Raw genomic sequence first — 21,849 nt, forward strand, 5'->3', positions numbered from 1 at the left:
TACTCTTTCTCTACAATAGCTGTGTAGATGCATTCCAGCTTATGTTAAGTTTGGGGATATGGCCTACCCTCAGCACTAAATGGTATTTTTCTAGATTTTTCTCACTCCTGTGGTCCTTCTTAAAAGTAAGCTTCGGTTGATTGCTAGACCAGTATGTGTGACTATCACCCTTTCTTCTGCTTAGGAAGAGCTATTACGCTGTACTGCTGTGGGCAGGGAAAGCAGAAAGATGCTTCGGTGGGACCTCCTTTCTCTCCTCCAATCATATAAACTGCCTCCGGGGTTGGATAAATGTAAATGCTGAGCCTCAAGGGAACAGGGTCTAGGATAAATATTTTGGTAAGGGAATCTATAGTATTTTATCCCTTTCCATACACGTGGGGCTGATGCTTATTCCCCAAGCTTGCTAGAGGATATCTATTTGGAGTAGAAGGCAGAACGAAAGGCTGCCCATTCTGTGTTTTCAGTTTTTGTGTTGGTGTAATTTTTTTATTTTTTAAAATTTTTATTGGAGTATAGTTGCTTTACAATGTTGTGTTAGTTTCTGCTGCACAGCCAAGTGAATCAGCTATACATATACATATATCCCCCTCTTTTTTTTTTTTGGATTTCCTTCCCATTTAGGTCACCACAGAGCTGCTGGTGTAATTTTAAAAAGGAAAACATATTTTTAATCTCCTTATGCTGGATATTCTTCATCTGCCCCTCTAAGTCTACTCTCCACCTGTACTGTGGTCTTCATGGACTGCATTACCCAGGTTCCCCTTACTCTCTGGATTATAGTTGGGTTTGGCCAATGGGAGGAACAGGCAGAAGAGCAGGAAGATCTTCCGGGAAGGTAGTCCCTTCCCTCCCTCCTTGTGGTTTGGCAGCAGCTATGCTTCCCTATTTAAGGCCATAACTTATGTTGGGTGGGACACAGCTTTCATGGCTCCTCCCTTGTCCCTTCAGGCCTGGGAGTGGTAACAGCTTCCAAGGGCTCCTCCACCAACCCTTGTTGATTCCCTTAACCCTGCCCTTCCCTCTGTAGATATTCCTTTCAGTCAACAGTGCTCAATTGCCCTTTTCAATGTGCCAGCTCTTTCTGCTGGAATCATCACTGATCTGTTTGACTTGGCATATTTTAAAAAATGAAACACACAGATCACAGAATTAAACCACCCAAACTGACCTTTAATTGTACATACATTTTATAGGAAATATAAAAATATAATTCAAGAAAATTTACTTACAATAAAAATCATAAAACCAGAAAATAACTTTCTGAAATAAAAATTAATGCCCAATACATGGCCTTGTTCCCATGTATAAATTAGACTATAGCTTCTGTGAATTGCTAAAATGACATCTATTTCCATAGTGTGTATTTCAGGTGATCAAATGCTTTGTAAATTTTAAAAAAATCAATGATAATGCTGTTAGTATAATGATTATAGCTATATTTTAAACGTGCAATCAGAGAGGAATTCCAATGGGTCATCATGAGTAGGTACTGCAAGTCCACACATATTACATTTGCAGGGAAGACTGTTTCTCTGTGAATGACTCAAGTAGGGGCTTTTCCCAACTTCAGAAAACCATTATTTTTGGCTTAAACCATTAGATTTGGCTAAGTGAAGTAAAAAAAAAAAACCCTCATCTTAAGTGTGAGCTAATTGTCTTCCCCTGTCTTTCAAAGTCATCGAATTCCAAACTTGAATATGTTGTTTTTTTTCTTGGTTCAAAGCAGAGTTGACATTACAATAGCAAGAGGGCAATCCGTCTTTCAAAGTGCACTGATGTGAGCCGGCAGGGGCACCAACAGTTGAACTGAATTACACTGGAAAGTAGTGTTGTGGATCGGATTTTCCCTCCACCTGCCCAGGGCTCACAGCCTCTGCCAGCATGGCAGTTTTGGGTTGGTACTGTTTCTAGAGCCTTGCTCTGGCTTTAGGTTGTCATGGGTCCAGACCACTTTGAGATTCAAGTCTTTTGGAGGTTTTCTATAGTTTCTAAGCAAACTCAGGCCCTATCAGGATCTTTGGAGATTCAAGGCCACAGTTTAGTACCAGAGTTTCCCAGTTTTCTCTTGGGAAAGATGACCTGGGGGCACAGTGAACCATTCAGGAAATTCAGCTCAGTATAGACTGCTTTGGCTCATCTCATTTCTGGACACCTAAAGTTAGGGCTGGCATTCTGAGTTGAATATCCACTATAGTTTCTTTCTCCCTTTTCATTCCACTGACTGTCAGGAGCAAAGAATAAAATCTAGGTCTTTTTTCATCACAATTCAGTTCTCTGATATACCAGGCTAAATTCTGTGTTTTTTATTTTACTTGAAAATGAGTCAGTAAATTTAAACAGGTACGTCTGATGTGATGTGATTTTTTTTAATATTTAAAAATTTTTTTAAAAAATTACATATCCAATATAAATAATTTTTTCTATTACCTTGAAATTTCCATTAATAGTAAGTGATTTACTATTAATGGAATAGTACTACATAGGATTACATAGGATTTTAACTTTCAATTCCTTCTATGTAAATATCAGTGCAGATGAAATAACAGGATTTAGTCATTTAACACAGTACAAGGAACAGGAGTATACTAGGAATCAAAGCTCTGGAAATCTATCAGTTCTTAATGACTTAAACTCATATTTTGGGACCACAGAGTGAAAATTTTGTTCCCACTAGTGATATTATGTCCAAGTTTGTGTTTTTAAGTTCTCAGGCATTACTCGAGAATTTTGGGGGGTGGTGAGGTACGGTGAATGATTGTACTTAACATTTTCATTTGGAGGGGAAAAAAGTCATCTGATAAAGGAAATTAATCTTCCAGATTCAAAGTAACTTTAGAATTTTATGTTTAGGAATTACCCATGAGCCTAGTTAATCCTATTTAGAACAATTTCTTAACTCTAGAATATTTGGTGGACAGGGAAGATTGATTTACATGTCCAGATTTTAGCTAAGTTAAACTTTGCCTGGTTTGTTTAAATTAGTAGGAAAGCAAACCATTCATTTATTCTTTTTAAAATAAGGGATGATTTGACATAGATTGTGTCAAAATACACTGATTTCTAGATAGATCTGGAATCACTCCTAAGTGATCATCTAGTCTGATAACTACTTATAGGAAATAGTTTTGCGTAAGCAACTCAATGAGACTAACATTCTTTTTTGGTTTTTTATTACAACTATGCTGTAATAACACTCACTGCAAAAAAATAAGGTGTCCGCTATTTCAAAAATGATGGTATAAGGGAAAAAATATCCTCTAATACCAAGTACTGTATTGAATATTTCAAACTCTAATCTGTAATGCAACCACACTTCAAAAACCTGCCAAATTAAATGAAAATTTTCCATTTTTATCTCATTTTAAAAATTATTATTATCTACACTAATTATAAATTGTTGTTTGGGGGGAATTCATCACCTACTATCCCATTTTCAATTTTTTGTTTCATAGTTTATTTTTGGAACATTTCAGATGAGTTTACACTGTAACTAAGATATGATTAACAGTTATACTCAAATAAAGATGTTAAAAAAAAAAAGATATGATTAAACAGTGCAAATTCACTGAAATATTTTATGCCGAGTTTACGTAATGATAAACATTTAGATTTAGAAATATATTAAGATATGACTCACTGTTACATGATTTCCTACACAGTATGAGTCAAGCCATATTTCCCAGATGAATTTTGCTACAATACAACCATCCTATAAAGTAGATGTTAGTTATGGCCTCAACATCAGCATTAAAAGAGTTCCAGTGTATCTGAAAAACTGACCAGATTTTTCAGTTTTTAATCCTAATATTTGGCTTGAGACATAGCCACATATACCATTCCCTGGAAATAGAATGAAGAATACTAGTCAGAGTTACCTCTCTTAATAGTCTACTATTTACTTTTGAGAGGAAAATTCCTAGCCTTTTTGGTTACTATTAGCAGGGCACACATTATAAAATAAATAACCTGACACTCTGACACACAGCTTCTTGTGGATGGTGAAAAAGCTGACATTAACTAGCTCAGCCTACTCAGTAATACTGAGTAATACTGGCGTAAAAAGAGAGTACTCCCACATACACAAACATACAGTACAAAGTACCTCTAATTTTCAGACTCATTGTCCAAGGAAAGGACAATCACAAGACACCAGGCTTGGTTGCTTGCACATATCTACTTCCTAGAGAATATGTAAGAAGTTTTATCTGGTCTGACTGTACACTGTATGTTTATAATGGTACTAGCCTAGAAGATTAAAACAGAAAACACAGTAGCTATTTAGGGTTTTAAACAAATTACAAAACTACATGCTTTCTCATTCAACAGGAAAGCTTAAATCAAAAGGCACTGGATCTTAAATGCAATTGGTTGTTCCTCTAAAGGCCATGGAACGTGTTCTTTGAGGGTAGGTTTTATAGATCCTTCCGATACCTTCCATGAAGTGCCTTGTCAGCATGTCTGTAGCCCAAACCACTGCTGAAATGTTTGTTTACTCTGTTTTATTAGGGTAGCTTCATTGTATTTATAAACTGACTTTTTCCCATTTCTCCAAGGAACCATTTCAAAATGATCTTCCAGATGCTGGCTAACTAAGCACTTCTTAACTACCATCCTCAAAGGTCAGCCTATTTACTGGCATTTGACTGTGTAGAACAGGAAGTTTGTGTTGCATCTTGTGTTCTTAATGAAACCCGACAACAGAGGACTGAACGCATTAGTCTCAGAACAGGAGGCCTCAGGATGGCAAAGACCCAAGGGTCAATTATTGAATTAATTGATAAAAATCTAAGAGCTTGGAGGTCCCACTTTTCTTTCCGGGAAGAGGTTTCATTCATATATGCAAAAATCTGTAAGAAGCAAAAGGGGAAAAGGATGTTAGTTTTACATTGTAACAGTGGACAGGCTTAGACCATATGCAATTTCTTAAGATTGAAAAGCAAAACTTGTTTTATGTGTGGTTGTAGTGATGAGAGAGAGGTAGCAAAATCTCACTCCTCTGCACATGTTTATGTCTTAACAGACACTCTGAAACGTAAGTATTATCTCTTTCTGACGGATGAGGAAGTGAGTTAATAACAACATGTTGCATTTACTTCCAAAAACGGAATCTGGCTTCATTACAACAACTCAGTGAGAGGGCACACAACAGAGCCTGTGTTCTGGCCATTGGGCTGCCTAGGTTTGAATCCTAGCTCCACAGATAGCTTTGGGACCATAAGTAAGAAAACTAACCTTTTTGTGCCTTCACTTCTGCATCTTTAAAATGGGTGATAAGATAACAATACCTATTCTTGGGGTTGTTGGCAGGATGACAGGAAATCATCCAGGTCAGCTACTGAAAACTGCTCACTTAATAAGTGCCCCCCCAACGTTATTCTTTATCATCTCCATTTTACCAGTGAGGACACCACGGTGCAGAGAAGGTGAGGGACTTGCCCAAGTTCCCAGTCGGCCTGGTTAGTGGCCGACTCAGGACACAAATTCCAAGTCCCTTGACGCCAGAGCAGCGCTCACCGTGTGCTACAACCAGGTCGCCTATGTTAGACCAAAGGTCTTCCGAACAAAGTCCTAAACACCGGAAAGCTGACACATCTTTACGCATTGGCCAATGTCCTCAAAGCGGTATAATGGCTCTCATCTGATTTCTTAGATATTTAGGGAACAACACAACTTTTTGGTCAGATTGCAGAGAATGGACCAGTACATGCTTGATAAAGATCAAACATTTCCACGTGGCTTACAGAAAAGAGAGGAACATGTAAATCACACCTAGTCGTTTGAAACCAGTTGTTTATAGAGCTCCTGGGACTTTCTTACCAAAGGCAGCTGGTGAGTTAGAGAGCTATTCCTTCTTTTCTACACTCTCCCTTGCCAGAAGAAGGAATGGTTTGTTTCCTTTTTCCCCTACTACTTACTCTGCAGGCATCTGGCAACTGGATATACAAAGCAAATTGCAGGGAGGGAGAAGTGTAGTCATCTTTGGGTTGCTTATGTTAGGACAATATCAGGAAGGTTTGGCAGCCATAGGTGTTTATGCCAGAGACTCTTGGCTTAAGGGAATGGAGAAAAGACTTGGCAGATGAGTAAAGGAAAAAAAGAAAGAAAGAACTCATGGTGGATGTCCCTGAGTATACAGAGAAGAGGAAAGTTAGGTGGGGATATGCAAGGGAGCAATACTTTTCTTGTCAGCTAAACTATTTTGGATGAGAAATTGATAGTACTTATATGGTGTATTTAAGGAGCGATTTTGAAGTTTAGGAATTCAGGATAACATTGTACATAAAACCGATAGATTAAAATATATTAGTCACCACACACACACACACATACACACACACACACCTGAGCATTGTTGTAGAAAAAGTCTGTAGTTGAGTTTAGATCTAATTTTGCCAAAGAATATAATACTGGATTGTCTAGTGAGTCATGTAGAGAGGGCTCAGCCTCTAGTGTTATGGGTCACACATGAAGATGAGTCAGGTTTTCAGTGGCAAATAACCCAAACCATAGTTCCTGATCTCTTTAGAGTGTGACAGACCAATGAGGAGTGAAAAATGGTTTCAGAGGATGAAGCAATTCTGTACTATTTGTTTCTTTCCTTTTCATCCACTGTGCTGAGTAATTTTTAGAAATGCTTAAAATTTGCATTTTAGGAGGTAGCCAATATGTTGTAGAAGATCATCTCCTCTTTTACACTTGGAAAAGAGACATACTTCAGAGAACCTTGAAGTTCTCGATGTAAGTTTTGTCTTCTCCTACCTCTCCATTTTTTTTCCTTTGGTTCTTGGCTTTTTCCTAGAGTTCACCATTTTCGACCTTGTGGACCCTGGGTTTTTTCTTTCTAATTTAAATTATACAATACATAGCATAGAATTTACCATTGTAACCATTTTCAAATGTCATTAAGTACATTCACATTGTTGTGCAACTGTACTGTTTGTATTTTTATTTTCTGTATATTATGATGTTTTGACGTCATAAAAACTTTCTGGCTGGAGAGAGACTGCCCCTTCCAGGGCTAGCCAATTCTTAGAGATAGCCAAGGGCTCACCCAGGAGCAATCGTTTGATATGCAAACTAACCAATGCAGAGCCCCGCTGTGTGGCTCTTTACCCCTAGAAGGGAGGCAGCTTTAATCATTCCAAGGCCTGGTACGGGCTGACTAGGGGCTACTCTATAGCTTAGAGCCTGTCGAAATGCTTCAAAATAGCCAGTCCTAAACTGTTCACCCTACTCTGCCTTGCCTTTCCCTCGGAAACTCCAGTAAAGTCTGTGGCCCAGGCTCTCTCCAGCTCCTGCTCCTTTTTCCTTCTGACCTTCACTGGTACTTCCTCATGTGGCCCTGCACGTTAAGCAGTGCTTCCTGTTTTGCAGACCTGTGAGTCTGATAAACTGTGTTTCCTGGAGCATCTGTCTCCTCTTGTGGCTGCACTTGACTGACCATCATATAAAAAGAACAGGGAACAGCAACCATCACCACCATCCATCTCCAGAACTTTTTACATCTTCCTAAACTGAAACTGTACCCATTAAACATTAACTCCCCATCCCTCTCTCCCTCCAGCTGATCCTGGATTTTAATTAAAGGCTGACACAATGGATAGAAGTCAATTAATTAATAATGTTTCGGTGGTATTCTGGACTTCAGCTTCAGAGGCTGGTAAAATTTATACATGCTTTTGTACATACTACAAATAAATATGCTATGAGAAAAATACCAAGGACCAATATAAACCAGCCTAGTGAATTTTAATTCCTTAGGACAGACTCTCTCTATAGGGCTTTGCTAAGAATACACAGCTTGTTGTGATACCTGGAAAGCGGCACAGGGGAAAATTAGTATTCTTTTGTCTTCCATAGAATCCTTGCCACCTCCATGGAAAACTTTATCTTGGCACTGACCTGGCACCGTTTCTTTCAGCTACTTTCCTACCTTTAATGTGACTACATAGTGGTTTCAGAATTTTAGAGTAAATGAGAAATTTATTTGGCTGTGCACTGAAATCACCTGTGGATAATTAAAAATATTCTGATGGAAAAAAATTAAAAATAAAGAAATAAAAATATTCTGATAGCTTGCTACCTCTCTCAGAGACTCTGATTTAATTAGTCTGGGCTGTAACCCAGGTGTCAGGGCTTTTAAAGCCCCCCAGGTGATCCTAATATGCAGGCCAAGTTGAGACCCACTGCTTTAGACCCTTACCCCAAAATTGAAATAGTTGAAAATTATTCATTTATCACACTTAAAAACAAAAGACCCACTTAGGCCTGGCCAATCAAACAAATGACATGGAGCTTCCAGAATTCAGTTCCTGGTCATTAATATACAATGATTTTCCTTTGGAAACTGAATCCTATGGAAAGAGTAGCTAATATTTACTGAATACCTGTATGCCAGGCATGGTGCTAAGCAATTTGTGTCTTGTTGTGTTTAATCTTTATACAAACCTGTAAAGTGTTATTACTCCCATTTTAGTAAGGAGGAGATCAAGGCTCAGACAATTCGTTATCCTGTCCCAAATCACACCGCAGGTAAGTAGGGAAGCCATGCAATTATAGCAGCAGGACCCAGACTTTCCTCTTAGCCACTACACACTCTGCCACCATCTATATAAAAAGCCTATGATATAAAGTCTCACATGAAATTCACCACTGACTGATTATGGGTTTGTAGGAGACTTTTTTCCAAATGTGTCACAAAGATTTATGGGTATTACTGCTCCTGTTTATAGATTTAAAAACCATGGCTATATCTAAGTAGCTACTTGGTTTTCTTTGGGTCTTTTCTTTCTTCTACCCTTTCCACAGCTAGATGGCAGGCAGTGATGGTCACCTTGACCAAAGACGTAGACATAACTCACCACTTCTCTTTAGGGAAAAGGACCATAGTTCTTGCTGTCTAAATTTTTTAAACTCAGTGTAATTATGTCATTATTTACAACCACAATTTCATAATATCAAATGGCAAAGGAAAAGGTGTCAAGTGAAAACACTCATATAGAAGAACTTTCTCTTAAAAGGTAAGGTGTGTTAAAACTCTTTCAACAATCCCCAAACACATCATTGATGATGTATGAATGATAAAGGGGCTTCCAGTAGTACATGGATATTAACTCAAAATATCACCAGGCAAAGTTTGTTTTGATTATGCATAGAGATTTCTGAATTTCTCTTTCATCCCTACTAGAATTGTGATACTGTGCATGTAACTGACAGATTTCAAATCAGTTTTACAACCCCGATTCATGTTACATTTTACATAAAGAGTACCAGGAATGAATGGAAAACTCCAGTACTGTTTACTTAAGTTTGTTCTGTATTTCAAAGATCAGATTTCCACTAATCAGAGTAACCTAGAAATTATAGCCCTAAAGAATTTCTAAAGATGAAGACATTTTAGAATGAGTCAATGGTTCACTCTTGAAATTTTAGAACTGAATAAAATGCATAGGCACTTTATCCTAATGGCATGGGGAAAACAGTTTAAAATGACCAGAAGTTATTCACAATTATTAGTAAAGTAGTGAGAAAATGGCTAGATATGGGTTGGAAATTAAGAGACAAACAGTATCTGAGTCAAGAATGGAGGTCTGATGTATCTCCTGTGTCCTGTTTCATTTCAGGAAGAATGTTTTTATTTATCACTGTGAAATGATGACAATATCTGATAAACATGAGGAATGTATTAATTTATACAATATTCCTTTAGTGCATAAACAGTTTGGAATATGTTGTTGGTCCTATGCATAACTTTATATTGGATCGCCAAAATAATGCTTTTTTAACATATCAGTTATATCTTATGTGTACCAACAGAAAATTTTATATGAGGGGTACTCTGATTATTTCTTAATTTAGAACAGCATTTACACTAGCCGATCTCCTAAAATCTCAGACTCAGACTTTTAATGCATAGGTCAGTGCAGAAGAAAAAAGAAACTGTACCCTTGGCCCCAGCTCAGGCCCCATCTGATATGGAGAAAAAGGTCTTTGCCATTGTATTTTTAAAGCTAGAAGTTGAAATTAAGAGCCAAAGTGGGCCAGCTATTTATAACATCTTCACAATTCTCTTATAAATCTTGGATTAATCTTCTCATCTGTTATCCCTGAAATGAGTACTTTCCGACAGTATTGTGATTAAAAGCACAGGCTCTGTGCTTAAGCTGCCTGGCTTTGAATCCTGGCTCCAGTACTCACTCACTAGCTGTGGGGCCCAGGGTAAGTTATTTGCCTCATTTGTAAAATGGGAGTAAAAATGCTACCTATTTGACAGATTGTTGTGAAGATAATGGACTAATGTATGTAAAAATTAGCACTCAAAAATGTTAGCCATTCAGGACAGGAATAAAGACAAACGTGGAGAACGGACTTGATGACACGGGGAGGGGAAGGGCAAGCTGGGATGAAGTGAGAGAGTGGCATGGACATATATACACTACCAAACGTAAAAGAGATAGCTAGTGGGAAGCAGCCACATAGCACAGGGAGATCAGCTCGGTGCTTTGTGACCACCTAGAGGGATGGGATAGGGAGGTTTGGGAGGGAGACGCAAGAGGGAGGAGATATGGGGATATATGTATATGCACAGCTGATTCAGTTTGTTATAAAGCAGAAACCAACACCCCATTGTAAAGCAATTATACTCCAATAAAGTTGTTTAAAAAAATGTTAGCCATTTTGATGTTGATAATAATGACATTTGAAGTTGAACTTGACTTCATTACAGCGTGCTGGGCATTTAACATTTTGAGTTTCAATTCCCAAACTTTGAAAGTCCTAGACTGGCATTCTTGGAGGAAGCAGTAATTATAACCTGCCCACACCTTGGGACAATGGCTGACATTCGTTAGCAGTTCAGGTTTCCTCAATTCCCCTCTCCCCTGTTTTCATTCCTGGAGTGCTGATTAGGCTGTTGTCCCACTGGGTACACAGCTGTGAGCTCTCCTTGCTGGGCCAGTGGCATGGCCCACTTTGAGGGCCACAGAAAGCAGTTCTGTTATCCCGAGTTAGAAAGAGGCAGAGACAGGGTAGATTGCTAGTATTTTCTGGGACACAGGAAGAAAATTAGTTGGAATAGTTTATTAATAATTATTTTACATTGATACATTTTGCCTCGATAATATTTTAGATATACTGGGTTAAATAAAATATATTAATAATTAATTTTTTCATCTGTTTCTTTTTACTTTTTGTCACGTGGCTACAAGAAAATTTGAAATTCCTTACGTGGCTTGCATTTGTGGTTCATACTCTATTTCTATTGGGCTGCGTGTGCTATTTTAGAAGAACAGGGGAATTTCTGAAGGCAACCAGAAGCCCTTGCCTTTTCTATCAGAGCCCGGGTTAGGATATGTGGAAATGATTCCTGCCTTGGGCGGGAGATTGGTGTAGGCCATTTCTGACCACAATTTTAGTGTGGGCCAAGTAGAATAAAAGGACATGGGGGGAAAAGCACCCCCCAGGGACACACGCCAAACATTCTGAAATAGCAGAATGTAATGCACCATTCAGTAACTTTGAGCTTTGAATTGTCAGATAAGCCTTCCAAGAAGTAACTAAATTCTGGATAGTGCAGCAATTCATAGTGCTTGAAGTGCTATGCAAATGAAAGATACTAACAAGTATCAATAATCTAGTAATAAAATAAAATTAGTCAATGGTCAAAGTAAATTTCCCTATTGAGAGATGACTTGATACTTCTCATTTAGGGTACAGTTCAAATATCTGTTTTGCACCTACTGGGTTATCTGTAGTTCACCTGTAAAAATGTGTCATGTTAGCCCCAAGGCAAGAAGTCACCGTGGCCAACTTTCTAGATTACATTAATACTGGGCATTTTTCCCGCTCTTTGTCTGGGACTCTTTGCCATGCATATGTGCAGAAGAGACCCTAGATAATATTTGCTGATACTGTCAATGCCAAGGAGTGGCTTGAAGGAGCTAAAGCCCCCTCATAATCTTCATCTGGCCCCCCAAAGCCATAAACAGGCACTCAAATAAAAACTCAGCTTCAAAGCAAACTTCCTACATCCCCACCCTTTCTAACCAGACTTCTAGTTCTTCCATTTGGCAACTCTGGAGTTGCCCCTGGCTTAATAGTAAATGAAAGGAGTGTGTGTATCTGAAAATCAACATATGGCAATGATGGAATTCTCATGACAAAAGGCAAATTTACTTGAAAACAGGGGAACCTATTGAAAATCACTGCCTTTATTTAAAAAAATAGTTTATGCTGCGGGTCAGTCATGATCAAGGGGGGAGAACTTTTCCTCCTGCTCTCCTCCTCAAAGGGAAGAAAGGGAATAACAACCCTTTTCACAAGTGTGTGGTCACCTCTGAGCCTGTTCCCAAGCTATTTAGGTAGCTGAGGGTGGAAGGTATTTTTATACGTATACACTCACAAATGAGAGATAAAACTCTAAGAACTGACATCCTGATTCCCACCAGTCCAAAACAGGTACCCCCCCAATTCAGAAATGGTTTATGTCTCTCATGTTAAATTCTAAGTTGTTTAGTGGAACTTGAAATGCTTTCTCTCACAGATACATGTATGTTCTGCATCCTAGTCCCAACCCCCCAAAGTTAATTTAGCTCCTAATGTAGTTCTACAAGTAAAACAAAATAAACTTGTGGAAGCCATGTAGGTTTCTACCTCACAGCACTTCTGTTGCAAACTCCCCAGCTCAGGGAATGGGAGATGCAGCCTCCCACATCCTACTTCATTTTATAAAATGAAGTACATACTCCATCTCATTCCTCTTAAAGTGTAACTTATTGATTCAGAGCAGCTTCTACCCTGACAGAAGATGGGGCAGAAGTGTAAGGACAGTGGGGACGAGGGAGGAGAGAACATAGGTAAGAAAGGGAGTGAATTTGTGTGTGTGGGAGGGTAATATCTAGGCTTTTAGGATCCTGTGTCCTCTCCCACCCCTATGGATGAGTTTATGAAGATAATCAAAAGCAGTGAGGGAGTCGGGAAGTAGGATAAAGTCACTTCTTCAGCTTCTACAGGTCACACTGGCCAATGGCAGCATCGTTTATCTTTTTCTTTTCTCCAAGACTGTGTCAGGTGAGAGTCACTGCCAACTGCTTATTCCCTGTAGGGTCAGTCTCGTGCGTCTGAAGATTAGGAAGCAGAGCTGCTAAAACTGAGCTCTCATTTCTCTGTAAGAGGCCAGCACATGCTCGGATACATCCCAGGCTCTGCTACCCACATTACACCTTAGGAGGCTCAAACTCACAGCATCATGGAACTAACCACTGATGTTGCCCCCAACCGGGGCAGCACCCAGCCCAGAACCTAGGCAAGGGGTTCCTCCAAGCAAGCAGCCTTTCCTCTATTTATCATTATGAACATATTATGAATGTTCACGGCAACAAAGAGTTATAATCCCAATATGTAGTTTGGGAAATCTGTAAACTAGGTTTTGTTGAACTTTTAAGACAATGAATGCTCTGGACTTCTGGCAACATGGACCCTTCTCACCTGGGACCATTCTCAATGTCAGCTGGAATGCTATGGGTTGAGTATTACATTTTGCTCTGGGAGAAATAGAAGGTAGAGCCTGGAGAACCAGCACCAGTGGATGGGGGGGCACCGGTAGGCAAACTACAGCTCAGGGAAGTCAGGTTGTAACTGACAACTATCCAGAGGTGGAAGGGGCTGCTTCTTCATCAGGTACTAAGCCAGACTGGCCTTGTACAGCGGCTTCGGGCTCTAGGGTGGCAGTCTGTGCTGGCTTAGTGAAGAGCCAAGACTCCCTTTCAGGGGGACTGTGTTGCTAAATGAGAAGTACTAGCATAGAGATGCCTGTTTGCTGGGGTTAGGGAAGTAGGAAGTGGGGCAAAGGTGAGAAGTGAGAGGGGAAGACCCTATAGACCCTTCACAAATGAGGCCATAATTTTACAAGTTGCAAAATGTGTGTGCTGGTGGAAAGGGTGGCAGTGAGAGGGGAGAGTGTGAGAAGACTGCCCAGTTCCTCTGTGGAAACAAAGGGAGCGACTTACCGTGAAAGGCAAGGAGCAGATGGCGAAGGTGATGGTCATGATAGCCAGGAGAATGAGATGGTCCGTCTCCTCCGCCATGGATACCCTTTCCCCTTTCCTGTGGCTGCCAGGGCCGCCCCGGCTGCTGCCCAAGGAGGGCCCGGAGCGGCTCCTCCTGCCCCGGCGATGCATGCGGATGAGGTTGAGGATGACACTGAAGTTGCAGGCGAGCACCGCGATGATGAGTAGCAGCAGCAAGGTGGCGTAAAGCCGCAGGTACGTGGTCTGCTCATGCGCGATGAAGCACCACGTCCCAGGGCAGTACTGGGTGTACGGCCGGTGGTCCAGCAGCGGCAGGGAGCAAAAGAGCAGGGAGACTGTGTAGATGGCGGGCAGCACAGCCAGGCCACCCCGGCATGTGACCCAGCGCTGGTAGAAGTAGGGGTGTCCGAGGGCCAGGTAGCGCTCCAGGGCCATGGCGAACAGCATGAGCATGGTGGCCAGGCTGAAGAAGGTCATGGAGAAGGCAAAGTAGGTGCACACACGCCTCTGGGGCTCCAGGGCCACCAGGGTCTGGTTCCGCGCATACGAAGCCAGCACCACAGGGCTGATGAGGCAGGTCCCGAGCAGATCGGTGAACACCAACTCTGTCACCAGCACGTGGAACAGCGAGATGGAGTTCCCGCGGCCGGCGCTGCGCCCCGAGTCCCCCAGCCAGCGGCGCACCAGCAGCGCCAGCGCGATGAGGTTCCCCAGCACCCCGGCCGAGAACATAACGGAGCTGATGGCTGGGCTTTCGCCGGAGGGGAGCCACTGTCGAGTATCGCAGTTCTCTGGCCGGGAGTCATTGGAGGTATTGCCCATGGTGGGGCGCCGGAAGAAGAGATGCATCCTCCTCTCCCTCCGGCCTGCACCTGGCTAGAGGAGGGTCTGAGAGCCGGAGTGCTCTGAGACACCCAGGGAAAGGGGAGGGACCGAAATCCAGAGCCCCCTGCCGGCCCCCAGCGCGTCGGCCCGGGTCTCCCAAGGCTCGCGGAGAAGCCGCTCTGCTGCCGCATCCATACGGCGCCCCACGCTCCTCCGCCGGCCCGCGCCCAGGGAGCCGCCGCCGCCGACTCTTCCGTGTCTCCCGGGGGGTGGCGGCTGTCCCAGAGCGAGAGCCCGCGAGTCGCCGGGAGGTGGGCGCGTCACACTGCAAGCCTCTCCAGGAGCGCGGGGGCGGAGTGCGCGCTGGGCGAGGCGCGAGCGTGAGCGCTTGGGAGCAGCGGTCCTCGTCCTCCGCTCGACTTGCTGGATGCCCATAGACTGCCTGACCGCCGCTGGGAAGAGTTTAGCCCTGGCAGAGGGCTGGGAGGGAGTGCGGGGCACTGGCGGGGTCTGCACAGGATTCACAGAAGGCGGGCAACGCCGGGGAGAGCTATGCGACTCACTCAACAGTAGAGAAGTTAGGAGGACCCAGTTCCGTGAGACGTGAAAAAGAAGGGAACAACAGACACCAAAGACGGCTTGCAGTAAGACCAATACGTTCTTTTTCTTTTCTTTTTAAAAGCATTTTCAGGAAAACATGCCAAGAAGGCGGGACCAGAGTTAGGAGGAAGTGAAAAGCAAGCCTGTGCATTCAAGGAACCAAAACACGCTCACACCAAGCTGCCTTGTTGCACTGTCGTTTTAATTCGGTTGCCAGCATTTCGCCTTTTCTTATGTCAACACCATAACGGGTAACCACTTGTTTAAGCAACCACTAAAAAAAAAAAAAAAAAAAAGAGAGAGAGAGAAAGAAATGTTCCTTGTGATTGTGTAGAATTGTGTTTGTGGGCACAGCTTGAAACCACTGCACATTGTTCTCTACTGAAGCTCAGCCGCGAAAGAAAATGTTCAACCATACATTTTTTTCATGTTCAGTTAACCATTCAGGACCCATCTGGAAAGAACCGTTCCTGGTGAAGTTGAATTGGTAAGTGGCCAGTTTCAGGGACGGAGCTGACAAAAATGGTTTCTCACTACCCACTGTCACATATGCAGAGTCACGAAAATGGGCTGATGTTTAAAACAAAAAACCCAGTTTGACAGACAACATAGGTAATTATATTTTGTAAGGAAGGTCATACTCACTTGGAGAAGGATCTGCAAAGGGAACTGGAAAGGGGGTGTGGGAAGTCAACCTCTGAGAGTAAAGGAAAGATTGCCTGCTGAAGAGCACCCCTTCCTGCAGCCTGCTTGCAGTCTATGACTATTTTAGCTCACTTTGATGATTCTGCCTTGGGAATTAGGTTGGGGATGGGATTCCCAACAGCGCAAGCTCACAGGGGGTTTATTTTCCTCATGTAAGAATGTCAGTGATGGCAGGTTGGTGTACCTCCAGGACTCTTTCCTCCGGCCTGCCGATCCTAGCATGCTGGCTTTCTGTCTACATTCTGTTCCCCACAGGTCAGCAGGATTCAACCAGAGAAACAGAACCACGTCATCACAGAAGTTCTATTGGACAGGGCTGCTTTGGACCTAACATGTTGGTGGGAGAAGGTGGGGGAGTCTATGAAAGGCTGTTTGCTGTCTCTGGTTGTAGTGTTGAACCTGAAATCACCATAGATCAGCCAGAGGCAGTCAGGATAGAAAGCTGGACATGGATGAGAGCAAGAACAGACTTAGAACTTGTGGGGACAAACTGGAATTCACGAACAACCGTAATCTTCAATGACAGACTGCACCTGTGTGTGTCTCGCATTACTTCCAACTTTCATGATGCAGATATACTGCAGGAGAAGCTGGTACCCTTCATGGAGCTGCACATGCACTTGGCTTAGGACCTGGAGAAGCTGAAGATCTGGCAGGAGCTGGGTGCTGCTTCATGCCAGCAAGGGGAGCCAGCAGATAAGCTACAATGTGCTAGAATTACCACCACACCTGGAGCCCTGCACTGTCCTTCAGAGCATGAAAACCATGGCCACTGCCTCACTGTTGCCTTCCAGAGCTCATGCAACACTGAAACCATGCAAGATTCTGGAAAATAGATCCTGCTTAGCTGAGTTGACATAATACAAAGTCACCACACTGCTCCATAGGTCCAGGTGCCAAGTCGGTTGAATATGCTTCAGCCCAGAAATAGTGTTATAGGAATATACTGCCTCAAGGAGACATAATCTGACAAGTACACAAAGATGTTACACATACACAGAGAAAGCAGAAATAATGTTCATCATTGCAAGAATCTAGAACTAAATGTCCTACCATTGAGGACTGGTTTAATAAATTTTGGTACACCTATATAACACAGTATACAGTCATTAAAAAGGAAGATGTGTATCTATATTTACTGATAATGATCTCTACCACTTGAGTTAAAAGTATGTATATTATTCCATTCATAAATAAAATTATATGCATAAGTATTTGCACAGAGCAGCATCTAGAAGGATGTTCCGCAAAAAATTAATGGTAATTTCTCTGGTAGTACTTTATTCTTTATGTCATTCTGTCTTGGTGGATTTTTCTACAAGTATGTATTATCTTTATATCAGGAAATGCAAGAAAGCTGCTTTTTACTTAGAAAAAAATTAATCATTGGAGGACTCTTTTCTACTTGGTAGAAGGCAGGGGGTTAAATGCTAATATTTTCAGTTCTCTTCCAGTTCTACTCCTTAATGAGTGGGAAGGTCTAGTTGGTTTCTTGAGACTGATCAAGAAGACTGGAGATGCTATCCTTACAGTTTTCACAAGGCTTTTGTAACTGTCCTTATTTGAAGATTGGAAATCATCACACATTAGGCACCATTTCTAATGAGATGGTGCCCTGCCCCACTTGAAGTGATTGCTTTACAACAGACTCTTGCTACATGTTAGTGTTGTTGCTTAACTCAGTTCTGACACTATCATCACCAGGTGGTAAAAGTGGTAGCAAAAAGTCAACCAAAGGTTCAAAAAAACAAAAAAAGCAGTCAATAGAAACTAACTTCAAGATCTGTTCACAACACTACAGGAAATTGTGAGTAGGCAGGTAGAGAATCTTAGTAAAGAAATGGAAACTATAAAAAAGAACTAAATGGAAATTCCAAAACTAAAACTTACAACAGCTTGCTGTTGGCAGAATAAAGAGTGAACTTGAAGACTAAAATCACATCTGGTCACCTTTCTTTTCATGTCATCATGACTTTTGTGCTCCTGGGAAATATTCTTATTTTTCCATATCACATAAGGCTTAGAGAACTCTCGTTTCCTGCTGCTTGCCCTGTTTCTACCCAAGAAGTGAAACATGGGTTTCCTATGCTCTCAGATCCCTCAAACCTCCCTGAGATTTGGGGATACAGAGCAACCTTATCTAGGAAACCCCTGTGTTAACATCTAAGCTCTCCCAGTTCTCTTAAACTTCACCATCCCTCCTTCACAGACTGTGGAACTACTGGGGGGGAAGTGGTGAAACTTTGCTCTTCCTTATCTCCTCTGATCTTGTCTTATCATTTAAAAGTCATAAGCTAAGAATTGATGCCTGTGCCATCATCAAAAAATCTACAAACAATAAATGCTGGAGAGGGTGTGGAGAAAACGGAATGTAAATTGATACAGCCACTGTGGAGAACAGTATGGAGGTTCCTTAAACTAAAAATAGAACTATCATATGACTCAGCAATCCCACTACTGGGCATATAACCTGAGAAAACCATCATTCAAAAAGAGTCATGTACCACAATGTTCACTGCAGCACTATTTACAATAGCCAGGACATGGAAAGCAATCTAAGTGTCCATGAACAGATGAATGGATAAAGAAGATGTGGCACATATATACAATGGAATATTATTCAGTCATAAAAGGAAATGAAATTGAGTTATTTGTAGTGAGGTGGATGGACCTAGAGTCTTACAGAATGAAGTCAGAAAGAGAAATACCATATGCTAACACATATATATGGAATCTAAAAAAATAAATGCTTCTGAAGAACCTAGGGGCAGGACAGGAATAAAGACGCAGACGTAGAGAATGGACTTGAGGACGCGGCGAGGGGGAAGGGTAAGCTGGGATGAAGTGAGACAGTAGCATGGACATATATACACTACCAAATATAAAATCGACAGCTAGTGGGAAGCAGCCGCATAGCACAGGGAGATCAGCTCGGTGCTTTGTGACCACCTAGGGGGTGGGATAGGGAGGGTGGGAGACACAAGAGGGAAGAGATATGGGGATATGTGTATATGTATAACTGATTCACTTTGTTATAAAGCAGAAACTAACACACCATTGTAAAGCAATTATACTCCAATAAAGATGTTAAAAAAGAATTGATGCCTATGTTCTGCTATATTGTCCTTTCTCTGAGGCAGTCAGCATAGAGTGCCCTAGCTGCTGCTAAAAACCAGGGAGAAAAGTCTGGAGTATCAGGAAGTACTGGGCAAAAACAAACAAAAACCCATAAGTTAATATGGTTCTCTTCTCCTCAGACAGGAAATAACAGAAAGGTAAATCCACAACACGGCTTATTAGCACAACGGCTTAGATCAAAAGAGTCACTCCAATAATGTTAGGAAGGCAAATTACCTGTGATCCTAATTTCCTTTCTAAGATTGATAGAGGGAAAAGAGACTAATATAATCATGACATTCTCTTTTACCAGAAAGCTTTGTGTCTAAGAACAGAACCAACTGTAAAGTGGAAAAGCACATATAACACAAAAGTAAGGCTATGGTTATTCAACTTCTCTGTATAAAGTAACAACTCATTATAGAAATTTTGGAAAATCGAAGAAAAAAAAGTCACCTATGAGTGTATCCATCAAAAATGGCCACTCTTAATATTCTGTTGTGGGATTGGTTCAAGATGGCAGAGTAGAAGGACATGCTCTCACTCCCTCTTGTGAGAACACCAGAATCACTACTAACTGCTGAACAGTCATCGACAGGAAGACACTGGAACTCACCAAAATGGATACCCCACATCCAAAGACAAAGGAGAAGCCACAATGAGACGGTAGGAGGGGGGCAATCACAATAAAATCAAATCCCATAACTGCTGGGTAGGTGACTCACAGACTGGAGAACACTTATACCACAGAAGTCCACCCACTGGAGTGAAGGTTCTGAGCCCCATGTCAGGCTTCCCAACCTGGGGGTCTGGCAACAGGAGGAGGAATTCCTAGAGAATCAGACTTTGAAGGCTAGCGGGATTTGATTACAGGACTTTGACAGGACTGGGGGAAACAGAGACTCGACTCTTGGAGGGCACATACAAAGTAGTGTATGCATCAGGACCCAGGGGAAGGAGCAGGGACCCCATAGGAGACTGAACCAGAGCTACCAGCTAGTGTTGGAGGGTCTCCAGCAGAGGCAGGGTGTGGCTGTGTCTCACTGTGGCAACAAGGACACTGGCAGCAGAAGTTCTGGGAAGTACTCCTTGGCGATAGCCCTCCAGAGTCCACCATTAGCACCACCAAAGAGCCCAGGTAGGCACCAGTGTTGGGTCGCCTCAGGCCAAATAACCAACAGGGAGGGAACCCAGACCCACCCATAAGCAGACAAGCAGATTAAAGATTTACTGAGCTCTGCCCACCAGAGCAACAGCCAGCTGTTTCCAACACAAGTGCCTCCCATCACAAAACTTGCACAAGCCTCTTAAATAGCCTCATCCACCAGAGAGCAGACATCAGAAGCAAGAACTACAATCCTGCAGCTTGCAGAACAAAAACCACATTCACAGAAAGATAGACAAGATGAAAAGGCAGAGCGCAATATACCACATGAAGGAACAAGATAAAACCCCAGAAAGACAACTAAACAAAGTGGAGATAGGCAACCTTCCAGAAAAAGAATTCAGAATAATGATAGTGAAGATGATCCAGGACCGCGGAAAAAAAATGGAGGCAAATATCGAGACGATGCAAGAAATATTTAACAAAGATCTAGAAGAATTAAAGAACAAACAGAGATGAACAATACAATAACTGAAATGAAAACTACACTAGAAGGAATTAATACCAGAATAACTGAGGCAGAAGAATGGATAAGTGACCTGGAAGACAAAATGGTGGAATTCACTGCTGTGGAACAGAATAAAGAAAAAGAATGAAAAGAAATGAAGATAGCCTAAGACCTCTGGGACAACACTAAATGCAACAACATTCACATTATAGGGGTCTCAGAGGAGAAGAGAGGGAGAAAGGACCCAAGAAAATATTTGAAGAGATTATAATCAAAAATTTCCCTAACATGGGAAAGGAAATAGCCACCCAAGTCCAGGAAGTGCAGCGAGTTCCATACAGGATAAACCCAAGGAGAAACATGCCAAGACACTTAGTAATCAAATTGGCAAAAATTAAAGACAAAGAAAAATTATTGAAAGCAGCAAGGCAAAAATGACAACCTACAAGGGAATTCCCATAGGTTACCAGCTGATTTCTCAGCAGAAACTCTACAAGCCAGAAGGGAGTGGCATGATAAAGTGATGAAAGGGAAGAACCTACAGCCAAGATTACTCTACCCGGCAAGGATCTCATTCAGATTTGATGGAGAAATCAAAAGCTTTACAGACAAGCAAAAGCTAAGAGAATTCAGCACCACCAAAGCAGCTCTACAACAAATGCTAAAGGAACTTCTCTAAGTGGGAAAAACAACAGAATAAAAGGACCTACAAAAACAAACCCCAAACAATTAAGAAAATGGCCATAGGAACATACATATCGATAATTACCTTAAACTTGAATGGATTAAATGCTCCAACAAAAAGACACAGACTTCCTGAATGGATAGAAAAACAAGACCCATATATATTCTGTCTACAAGAGACACACTTCAGACCTAGGGACACATACAGACTGAAAGTGAGGGGACAGAAAAAGATTTTCCATGCAAATGGAAATCAAAAGAAAGCTGGAGTAGCA

The 21,849-nt window shown here is 41.8% G+C and overlaps 1 protein-coding gene across 1 annotated transcript; it reads right to left on the reverse strand.

Annotated features, from left to right (window-relative positions):
- Window positions 1-1,152: 1,152 nt before the first annotated feature.
- On the reverse strand, window positions 1,153-15,339 carry PTGER2 (prostaglandin E receptor 2). Its single transcript, XM_059057178.2, has 2 exons — window positions 14,010-15,339; window positions 1,153-4,850 (listed from the first exon to the last, which is right to left on the reverse strand). Exons 1-2 carry the CDS (start codon window positions 14,877-14,879, stop codon window positions 4,629-4,631), a joined length of 1,092 nt encoding a protein of 363 aa, XP_058913161.1. The 5' UTR covers window positions 14,880-15,339; the 3' UTR covers window positions 1,153-4,628.
- Between the last annotated feature and the right edge of the window lie 6,510 nt (window positions 15,340-21,849).

This window comes from Kogia breviceps, chromosome 3, assembly GCF_026419965.1.
Source record: "Kogia breviceps isolate mKogBre1 chromosome 3, mKogBre1 haplotype 1, whole genome shotgun sequence".
NCBI lineage: Eukaryota > Metazoa > Chordata > Mammalia > Artiodactyla > Physeteridae > Kogia > Kogia breviceps.

Excerpts from the sequence above, each read along its gene's own strand:
- PTGER2 (XM_059057178.2), bottom strand. The coding sequence starts at position 14,879 with ATGCATCTCTTCTTCCGGCGCCCCACCATGGGCAATACCTCCAATGAC. Across the intron at positions 4,851-14,009 it reads TCTGCTCCTTGCCTTTCACG|ATTTTTGCATATATGAATGA; the intron begins GTAAGTCGCTCC and ends TGCTTCTTACAG.